Below are 11166 nucleotides of genomic sequence, written 5' to 3'. Positions count from 1 at the left end.
AAAAGCACTATCATTTTCTTGGACAGTGTCTCTGCAGAAACTCTCACACTCTTTCCTGCTAACTTACAGTCCCTCAAACCCACAATCTAACATTAGAGGTGAAACAAAAATGGCGAGCAATATTGGAGCTATCTAGCCAAACAGTTTTAAACCAGATCCCAGCATAAACGAGGAAATCGAAGACGAATATAAATCTATTTGTCTGTCAGAATATATCAGAATGGAGCGGAGCAGCCCAGAGTATTTACTATTTCACAAATAGTGTATTATTTAAATAATGATACACATAAATGCAATTTTAATCTTAATTTTCTGTATATTTTCCGTTTATTCACCACAAGAATATGTTAAAAACGCCAAACTACACAATTTTTATCCATTTTTATTCTTTGGAATTTTTGAAAAGGTATTTGCATTTTTCCCTAATCATGCAGTAACTTTTAAAAGGAGAGTCTTTATCCGTGAAACTCATAAAACACTGAAAAACCAGATATTTTCGGAAATTTGTAATCACCAATTTAAATTCAAATATCATATAAAATTGTGGTGGCGTTGGTCACACATCTCGGCCAAAGTCACTTATTTGTGATTTCAAACTGATTTTCCTCCAACACTTTAATGAACATGAGCTCTGGATAATGAATCAACAATACGAGCAGATTAAATGATTTCAAAGGTAACCTCCCTGAGCATTGCCGATTGGGTGAAGCCCCCATTTATTGCGAGGAGCTCGACAAATTCTATCCCTATACCTTCTTCATCCAAACAAGCTCAGTGGAGTTGTTTTGGCATCGGTTCCTTCTGCACACTGGAGAGTTTTAAGGTCCCGGCCTCCTCACGGATGAGCTGGAGGAGGCGGCAGAGCAGAAGGATGAATTTACGGCGCTGGAAAGTGTCAAGCACGGTGTACTTTCTGAAAGCTGGCATCATGAAAGAATGCAGGTGTTTTACAAGCCTACAGTATCTAATATTCAGTCCCACGCTGTGGTCAGCTTAGAGGGGAAGGGGTCTGTACACACCACAGCTGAAGTCACAGTTCATCCACTGACAAACTCAGGAAGTCCTCCGTTCCCACATTATCTCTTAATGACTGTAGAAATACCCAAATCCCTTGACCTGAAGTCAGTAAATATTATGACTGAGTCCCTTCCTGTATTTATTTCTCATGTTTTCCGCACTTATTTCTTGCTCTAACTTCTGCTGCAGCATTGAAGTGAGGGACAAACGAGGGCTTGTCTGTTGGATCAGACTGTTTAGCTGCTCGTTTGGGAAAGGAGGAGGTGAGAGGTTGACTCAAAGAGGTTGTGCAGTAATGAGCTGGAGCGCTGCTGTTTGAACAAAGTTCTGTTTGGCTTTTTTTTGTTTTTCCATGGAAACTGTAAGTACTCTCTTAAAACACTTAAGTTATTTCTTTAACCCAACTATTGGGTTATTCATGTCGGGTTTTATTTGGGGCGATACAAATTGTTTAAGTTGTGGTGGTTTTATATACCCGGTGCCTTGCATTCATGTGGTTTTTATCAATGTTTGTTACAAAATGAAAAATAAAAAGCTATATTAAAAGCTATATAATAAAAAGCTAAATTTGATAAAAACACAAGTAACATTGCTGCATTTTTTTCTCTCTGAGCAGAAATACACAATTATTGATTGGACAGGAATCTTTTAGAGCATTGTACACAACAAAGATCACACTCCAGGGCACAAAAAGACACTTTTCTCCTCCAGAATCTACTGGAATTATGACGATCGTGTTAACAGTTTAAACATTACAGTAAATCAGAGAACATAAACGCTGCAGCTCCAGTGTTAAATTCTTAATAAGAAGCTTATCATTAAAAATGTGTCAAATAAATGAATAATACCTCATAAATTTGAGGTCTCCATTTTTTTTTTTTTTTTTTTTCCTCTCTCCTGCTGTTGGATGTATAAAGGTGGAGGGTGAGGACCCACCTCTGGTCCGGCGGCTTCTCTAAAACCATCATCAAGGCGCAGCGTCCACTCTGTGACCCGTGAAGGCGGAGGGGTTGGCCCCGGCGCCGGAAAGACTTTCAATCAATGACACGGGATCTCGGAGTGACGTCAGCCGGAGGCGCAGCCTTCTAGGAGCGCGTGAGAGGGAGGGAGGAGGATGTGGAGGATGAGGAGGAGAGAGGCAGGAGCGCAGCGGCTCTCCTGCAGAGAAATCAGTCCAGAAGAGTGACTTTACCGCGGGCTAATAGAAGGGTAAACGCACCTAAAGTCACTTTTTTGTGCGCTGCTGTTCTTTGCCGTCCGAAAAATGAGATGATTCTCGATTTTCACCAAACTGAACTGGAGCATCCATCAGTTTAGAATAAAAAAATATAAATATGTATTTTATTTTATATCACATTTCTAAAATTATATTATTTGTTTTACTGCGTGATTGTATTAAGTTGATCTAACATGAGATCTTTTTTAACTAAACGGATAACAGTAAATTTGAGACGCTTTAAAATGTAACCAGTTCACTGCTAAACTTTCATTTTCTCAATAAGTTTAGAGAAAATGTTATCTGAAGAGACCCAGAATCACGACATATATTTGAATGTTTTTGAAGTCGTCTAATGTTTGTCCACCGCCTCCCTGTCGTAGATTTCCTGATGCGCCACTCATGCGTAAAAGCCTGGTACCGTGTCCAGGGCGCACAGCTAAGACTGAGAGGAGACGCCAAAAGCCCACAGCACGAGTGAGCACCGTGACAGCGTGTGGGGCTTCGCGCTCAGGCTGCACGGACCAGAGAGGACGAGAGACACCAAACAAGAGGAGGAAGAAAATAAAAACAGGAGGAGAAAGGACGGATTTGTCTATTTATGTTGTTTCATTTTTCCCTCTTTTTTACGGAGATCTCGCTACTGGGAAGAGTCGCGGCTGGAAGTGGAGCGCGTGGTGCGCTGAGCGCGATGCTCTGGACTCAGATGCTTTTTTTCCTTCTCCTTAAAAAGGTTTTTTTTGCTCTAAAGCTGTGATTGTCTGTAGAGAAAATGCGAGGTAAGAGCAGATGTTACCTCTGATGAAAACATCCCTCAAACACAATCAATCCTGCTGACAGCCACTCTCCTCTGGGATTCTTCTGCTGATCGTTCCTCTATTTCACTCTTTTTTTCTCCACTTCCATAAAATAGAGGAATCAAACATAATCCTGACATTTTTTTCAGCTTTGTGAGTGTTTCCTAATGTGGAAAAACGGTTTAACCATTAGAAGTGCTTTAGAATTTGTGGATTGTTGCATGGAAATGGTCACAGACTCATAGTGTCATTCTGCATCCGCTTTTCTTCCCAACATGGAGAACGTCTCCGTTCACAGTGCAGAGCTGCCAGCCTGTAATGACTCTGTAGACTTCTACTCCTCCAGGTCAGGAAACAGGACGGACTTGAACTGCACTCACACCTCCGGCTATTATGACCTGTACGTCATTTTACCGGTCATCTACTCCATCATCTGTGCTGTGGGACTGACGGGCAACACAGCAGTCATCTATGTCATTCTGAAAGCCCCCAAAATGAAAACCGTCACCAACATGTTCATCCTGAATTTAGCCATCGCAGACGATTTGTTCACGCTGGTGCTGCCCATCAGCATAGCCGAACACCTGCTCAGCTACTGGCCCTTCGGCGAGGTTTTGTGCAAAGTCATCTTAAGCATCGACCACTACAACATTTTCTCAAGTATTTATTTTCTGACAGTTATGAGCATTGATCGCTACTTGGTGGTTTTGGCCACTGTGCGGTCCAAGCGCATGCCTTACCGCACCTACAGAGCCGCCAAAATCATCTCTTTCTGTGTCTGGATCCTGGTCATCCTCATTGTCATGCCCTTCACCGTTTTCGCCGGCGTGTATGTCACCCCCTTCGATGGACGGAAGAGGTGTGGGCTGAGCCTCCCCAACCCCGAGACTTTATGGATTAAAACCAGTCGGATCTACACTCTCATCCTGGGTTTCGCCATCCCGGTCTCCACCATCTGCATCCTGTACACCATGATGCTCTACCGGCTCAGGAACATGCGGCTCAACAGCAACGCCAAGGCGCTGGACAAGGCCAAGAAGAAGGTCACCATCATGGTGTTCATCGTTCTGGCCGTCTGCCTGTTCTGTTGGACGCCGTTCCACCTGAGCACCATCGTGGCTCTGACCACAGACCTGAAGACCACGCCCCTCCTGATTGGCCTCTCCTACTTCATCACCAGCCTGAGCTACGCAAACTCCTGCCTCAACCCCTTCCTCTACGCCTTCCTGGACGACAGCTTCAGGAAAGCTTTCAAGAAGATGCTGGAGTGCAGACCAGCGTGAATGAGTCGGTTAGCCTTTAGCAGGAGTGAACTAGAGCGAGGATCGGTTTTAGTTTCACATTTCAGAAATCTTTGTGGAGAGTTTGGAATTGTTCTGTTTCAAGTTATTCTAACGAGCAGCATTTCTCAGTCCATGGTAATGTTTTGTTTCCACAGTGACAGTAAACAGTCAGACATTTGTTCATTTAATGCCCCTCTTCATCTGCACAGGAGCTTCCTGGATGTGATGCCTTTTAAAGCAGCTCTGTCCTGAGAGCAGATGTCTATTTGTTTTCAACGAGAGCATCCGTCTCCTCAGCTGGCCTGGTGTTGCTTTAATGGCTTTGAAAGCGCCTAGAGTAGTTGTGTGAACAATGTTTGCATAACTGGGGGTTTGTCATCACTGGCATCAAATCAGATCAGTCATAAAAAAAAAAAAAATGCTTTCAACCTGTTAGGTTTGCAAAACCTCTAAGCGCACAACACCCAGTGGGCGTCGTCCACTCCCAGAGAACTGAGGAAGGTCTCTGAGGAAATCAAACATTTGTTGTGTGGAAAAGATGCTGTTCAGCACAAAGACCCTGATTTACATTTTGACGACAGTCAGGGAAGCATGTTCCAAAAAAAACAAAAAAGTTCAGTCCTTAGATCATAAACTACCCACACTTTCATCCTGTGAAAACAATAAAAAAATAGAATATTCAGAAAACTTGAAAAAAGCTCTGAAACTGTGTATGCAAAAATGAATCTGCCTTTAAAGTGTTTCTTCTGACTGAGCTGTTCTAACAACACGAGTCTGTGCTCCGTTTTCTCCTTTGGTCTGTTTATGTTGCATTTGAATTCCAAAATTCACCAACCTTTGCTGATATAAAACAGGCATGGGGACAGGAGGGCTCCGAAAAGTGGGTTTGGGCTCTGCCAGGATTTCTTTTGTGAGCTTCTGTTGCCCCCTATTGTCAACAGGCTGAGGCTGAACTGAAAATAGAGACATTCTAACGATGTCCCTTGAGGTTCCTGAATCTTTTTTTTTTTTTTTTACCATATAAGATCTGGATTTAAGACAGAAAAAAATATATTCTCTAAAAAGTGAAATGTGTAATTTGCTACATTTTAATGTATTATTTTTTATCTAATTAAGTTTTTGAGTTGTGTAAACTATAACCCTAAAATTTTAACTTAAGGAAAATTTTAAATATAACAAATCATGGAACTTTGTTAATTGACACACTTTTTTCAGTGTATATATGATTTTTCAGGTTGAAAAGGAAACAGTTCTGTGCAAAATCTAAACACAAGTCAAAAAATAAAATACAATTTTTTTTGTTGTATTTTATTTTTCGTATTTTGTTTTGCCCCCAAAATAAAACAAGTCCATACGCAAAGCCTGTAACTTTATTTTATTTTATTTTTTGTAAGAAAATACTACCTTTTCTACCTTTTTTTCTTATTAATTCTAAAAAACGTCTAAATGAAAATAAACTGGTTACTTTTTTCTGAAAAACAAACATTGAGGTTGAACTTTTACTCCTACTTGATCATTCTACTGAAGTGATGCGACCTTTATTTGTGTAGATTTTGGCAACTCAACTCACTGATGTGACGGCTCCTGTTTTCATTGTTCGGCTTTACTGAATATGTGCTCTCTGTGCAACCTTCGTTTAAAAAGCCGGCAAACCCAGATATCAGCTAAATGAAACGTAATGAAAACAGCTTTCAAAGTAAAACAAAAAAAAGAAAGATATCTTGTTTCGGTTGTGTTAAATTGAAGATTTAAGTTCATCTGTTTGTATTTGAGACATTTTTGCCTCTGTACATTTCAATGAAAGCATGAGGGACACAAGTTTTCTTTCTTTAAAGTTAAATTCTCCAGCTGTGCACCTCTTAAAAAAGCATGTGCTGAAGTCAGATCCTGACTGTACTGTGCATTTCTTACTGCAAAAACAGACTCTGATATATGCTGTAAATACTTCTTTTGTTTTGACATCTGTACAGCTGAATGTAAAGTACTAGAATGAATGCTGAATCAAATAGGAAAATATGTACAATGAATGTAAAAAGAATTTACATTTTTACTTCTAAGGAAAAAAAAAAGAGATGGGAAATATTTTGTTTTGGGACTGACATCCACTCCTGACTGCTTACTTTATTTTCCAGCTGTAATCATTTTTTAATCACAGATGTTATTAGAGTATATCAAAAATTGAAGACTTTTACCGTGCTTATGTACATTAAAATGACCTGCATTACACGCTGATGAAGTCTCATTCATACTCGGGACTTGAGCGAATGAAAGGGATTCTTGAGATGAGCAACTGCGTCCGCCCTCAGGCCGCCGGCGGCAGCAGCAGGATGCATTAGAGGTGAGAGCGTCCTGTTGGCTAAAGGTCACAGACCGGGTTTCCGCAGCAGCCTGTCGTCTTCATGATGTAAAGCCCTGCCTTCCGGTGTCTGCAACTGTTACAGAGCAGCAAACAGAACAAACAATTTCACTCTCACACATGCTGGATAAATACTCCTATAGTACTTTTGATCCCATGTTATACATGGTTGTTTTTATTCATTTACTTATTTAGTTATTCTAAAAAAACTATCCAAACTCAAGTAAGTAAAAAATGAGAAGTGAAAGGGAGGAGTAGGAAAATGAATGTACCTAAAGTCTTTAATGTTGGTCAAATCCTGTAATCAAGTTTCCTGAGGTAAAGTAAATACATTTAAACCGGAAAATGGTATCCTGCAGAGTCAAAAACAGTCAAATATCAGTGAAGTTTTTGCTGACCTCCACAGGTTCAGTCTGCAACTACATGAAGATAAGATCCAATGAATGCAGCAGCAGTTTTGCAGCTCAACTCTTGCAGCAGGTTACTACCAGAATTTAGCATCCTGCAACTTTACATTCAAATTCTGTCAGTAGAAAAACATCTTTTGGATAGCAATTTCCTTGTGCCTTTTTCTGAAGAAATCAACAACCTTTTGTGGAAAGTTCGTAATCATAATAAAATCAGAGCTTTTTCTGAAGTCTCAGAGAATGCAGGGTTCATTAAAAAAGATGTTTTTTTAAAAGAAAATTTGATATAATCTGTTAATCTTCCTAGTGAATAAATGTAACACTATATAATAAGTGATTAAAATGAATGAAAAAGATATGTTCCCTTTTTAGATACTCATCCTCCCAGAAGAAGTCTTCTAGAAATGTACCAGAAAGAAATAATTTATTAAAAACTCAAGGAACAGCAGTGTAAAAAAGTAAAATAGTTTCAAAGAAATAATCATAAAGTACAGAGTTATTTTATTCTTTAAAAGAATATAATTGAACTAGTACAGTTAGTACATAGTAGATTTTTTAGTTCTATGTTGATAAAGTCTTCACTCATATATTAATTAGTGATAAAAATTAAACTGTCTCTTCAAAAACTAACAAAAGAAGAAAACATTTAAACCAATATCATCCATAGGAATCATGGGGAAGCAGTTGTAGGTCCGCCCCCGGACTTAGGCGGCCGCCTAGGTCCTGATTTGCGGGAGGGTGCGCCAAATTGCGAGTTTTTTTTTCTTTTACAGGTTAACACTCCACTCATTTTGTGTGAAAAATGTTAAGAAATGTAATAATTTGTTTTGACATGATTAATAATTTTGCCTGATGCTGCCCCTGTCAGAGCTCGATGGGGAGAAGGAAGAGGGGCGCGGTGTTATCTGTTAGTGCTTCTTTAAAACTACAAGCCCCTGTGGACAGCTTTAAGGAAGCAAGGAAGAGGAGGAGAAAAGTGACTCAATCACGTTTCGCCATGCAGCCGCTGTACAGCTGTGCAGCATTCTGCTTTAGGCTACTTATGTAAGTGGAATTACTGATATTTTTATTTTGATTTGTGAATGATCTAAAAGAGGAAATAAAAATACAGGTAGGACACTTATAAAATAACTTTTACGTAAAATTGTGTTCAGCTGTCAGCTTTGCCATTCTAAACAGGAAGTCACTTTACACATTAGAGATGAAATCTGCGTTTTGTCTGATATCACATAAAAAGGGTCTATTCACCTGTTTTTAGTAAAGTAAATCTATTAGGACTTAATTCACAATAAATTAAAATATATGCAATTGTACACATTTTTAAAACATGTTTTGCGGGAAAATCTGCGTATTTGCATCTAATACAAAAGAATAATAACTTATAAGTATTTGTATGTGATTATTTCTTCCTCTTAAAGTTCTGAACGGGACAGAAAAAGGAAGAGAAGGAGGAAGTTTGGGAGTGAGGAGTCGAGAAAACTAGTAGGAGAAAAAGAGTTCAAAAGGAAGTGATAGAAAAGAAAAAAACATTACATAGACAATGAAAGTTGCTTGAGGGTTAAGGTTGTTAATGCCATAAATCCCTTTTTTTAAATAGAGCTGAATTTTGGTGTAGAACAAATAGATAGTGTCATTTTGATGTCAGAAACATACGGATGTACACGCTGTTTCTGCAAATACGTGTGGAAGAATGGGTCACACTGATGCTGACAGAACAGTTCGGAAATGGTCTGTTCCAACATCCATGTCCCAAGACATGGGTGAAAGACAGTGGTGTAGGAGAACTTCCACACATTTAACGCTTTTATCAGAATAACTCCAGACTTGGGCAGGTTTCTCATCCAACTGTAGTGTCTGAACTCCCAAGTAAGCTCCTGGAAGAACGGTCGACGTTCCCATGAAGACTCCTGAATCTGTAGAAAACCTTCCCAGAAGAGTTGAAGCTCTTATCAGTGCAAAGGGTGAGTCAATGTCACATTAAACCCGATGTAAGTAAAGTCTGATGTTTTTAGGTCTGAGCCAATTCAGACACTTCATTTCTCAGTTACACGTCTCTATGTCTGTGGTGTATTTTATTTGTTGTTCTGCCAGTTGTTCTGTAATTTTGAATCACTTTCAACCTTGTCTATATTTATAAAAGAGATTATTTGCTGCTTCAAACTGTCCCATTTATGTTTCCTTGGCTTCTTTGCAAGGACATGAAGAATTCAGAGCTTTTTTTCTTTATTTAACCCACATTAACCAGCATGTTCAGGCCAATTGAGGTTGTAGGGTTCAAAGTCTTACCCATCAAATTATTACTTTTTTTGTACAGTCTTACTTATATAAGTGCTTTTCTGACCTCCTCTGGATTTTTAATCTTTCTGATTCACTGTCTGTGAGTGTCTGTTGTAAACAATCTTGCTCCTGCAGTAAACAGCGCTGGAGAAAGGTTAAGCTCACCCTCTATTTCATTTTTACTACCTGGACTCATTAAGTGTATGTTTTGGTGTTTCCATGAGGACAGTAAAGAGTTTGACTTTGAAATGTCTGTGGATGGTTTGTACCAGAGATTGGTCACTAGAGGGCAGCAGAGCTCCAAGGAAATCCTGCAGGTAGTGGAGATGAGTCACCTTGAGTAGGTCAGTTAATGCTGTCATATTTTCATTAGAAACAAAGACTTGGTGAGTGAGCTCCTGTAAAAATAGCTGGGGACTTCCTGTTCAACACCACATGTGTGTGTTTGAGCAGAACTTTTTTTTTTTTTTCAAATTTTACATTTTTGTTGTAGTTACAAACCAAACAGAAAAAAAGTCATAAAAAAATAAATTAAATAGCAAATTTATGTAACATTTTGTTAATTGTCCATTTTTTCCTTTTTTTTCAAATTTTATTTTTACATTTTTAATTTGTTTTTTAATATATATATTTGTTAATTGTCTTCCCAGAGAAACTGATCAAACAAACATCAAAATGATGAAGAATTTAGCTATCACTAAGTTAATGTCATTTTTTTTTTTTAAGGTGGTTTGTGCCACGTTAAAAAATAATATCCTTTAACCTCTTTATCAAGTACCTTGTTGGGGTCTCGGACCTTTTTTTGGAACTGATTTTTACTCTCTTTTTGCACAGAACTCTGTTTTTTGCTGCTGTTTGCATCTTGCTCATCCCTCAGGGATGCTTTGCCTCACAGCTGTTCTCCAGCAGTCGTGTTGTCTTCCTACCAGATGCTCTACCTGCTTCATTTGCTCACTGATCACTGCTTGTTTACAGTTTCATCTCTCACATGCTGCATTTTCATCACCTCCTGTGTAGTTCCTCAAAACACATGCATGAGAGGGATTACATGTTTTCTTGGTCTTTTATCTTCTCTCTTTAGAGCTTTCCACAGCAGCTCATCTGCCTCCATCTAATTCCGTCCTCTGCATCCTCCTCCTTCAAACCAATCACCATCATGTCATCCTTCACTACATGCAGGAACCTTTTTTTTGGTCTAAATGTGCCCAAATCGTCTCAATCTGCTTCCCCTTCATTTATCTACTGACATCCAACATGATCCGTTCCTCTGATGGAGGTATTGATCCTTTAAGTCTTCATCAAACCTAAAGAGAACCTCAGCATGCATAGATACATATCCAAGACACGATGTGAAAAAAAGAGGATTTTATGTTCAAATGTTTCTTAAGAATTGCTTAAAGGTGGCCACACAATGACAAATCATGGGTTTTATTGTGAGCTTTTAAAAACATCCCAAAGCAGTATTTTGATCCGTTCACGTATTTCTGAGCATTCCTCTAAAAAACTTTCACTGTCAACAGCAGCCCCTCCCATACCCACAACAACATGCTTACATCACAAGTTGAGAACCAGAAAGAGTCTGCTCCGCCCCCTGGCTAACACAAACACTTTCTCGCGAAGCTAGCGGTGATCTGCTAGCTTCGCGAGCCCCCACCCCCCACTCTTGGCTCGTGCTCAGTCTGTCAGACATTGCCTCTCTGTGTTGTGAGCCAGTTTAGCGATGGATAAGAAACGGTCATTCGGTATAGTGTTCAAACTTTGTGGAAAAACTTCTGGTGATGAATTGAGATTACATGTTGGGAAGGATCCTGAA

General features: G+C 39.3%; 1 protein-coding gene across 1 annotated transcript; it reads left to right on the top strand.

Moving 5' to 3' along the window:
- The first annotated feature begins 791 nt into the window (after nt 1-791).
- npbwr2b (neuropeptides B/W receptor 2b) lies at nt 792-6545 on the top strand. Its single transcript, XM_024294181.2, has 2 exons — nt 792-2226; nt 2617-6545. The coding sequence occupies exon 2, from the start codon at nt 3306-3308 to the stop codon at nt 4311-4313; it is 1008 nt and encodes a 335-aa protein (XP_024149949.1). The 5' UTR covers nt 792-2226; nt 2617-3305; the 3' UTR covers nt 4314-6545.
- Nucleotides 6546-11166: the final 4621 nt, after the last annotated feature.

This window comes from Oryzias melastigma, linkage group LG7, assembly GCF_002922805.2.
Source record: "Oryzias melastigma strain HK-1 linkage group LG7, ASM292280v2, whole genome shotgun sequence".
Lineage (NCBI taxonomy): Eukaryota > Metazoa > Chordata > Actinopteri > Beloniformes > Adrianichthyidae > Oryzias > Oryzias melastigma.
Note: the sequence above shows the minus strand (reverse complement) of the source record. Positions and strands in the feature narration are given on the sequence as shown.

Excerpts from the sequence above, each read along its gene's own strand:
- npbwr2b (XM_024294181.2), top strand. The coding sequence starts at position 3,306 with ATGGAGAACGTCTCCGTTCACAGTGCAGAGCTGCCAGCCTGTAATGAC.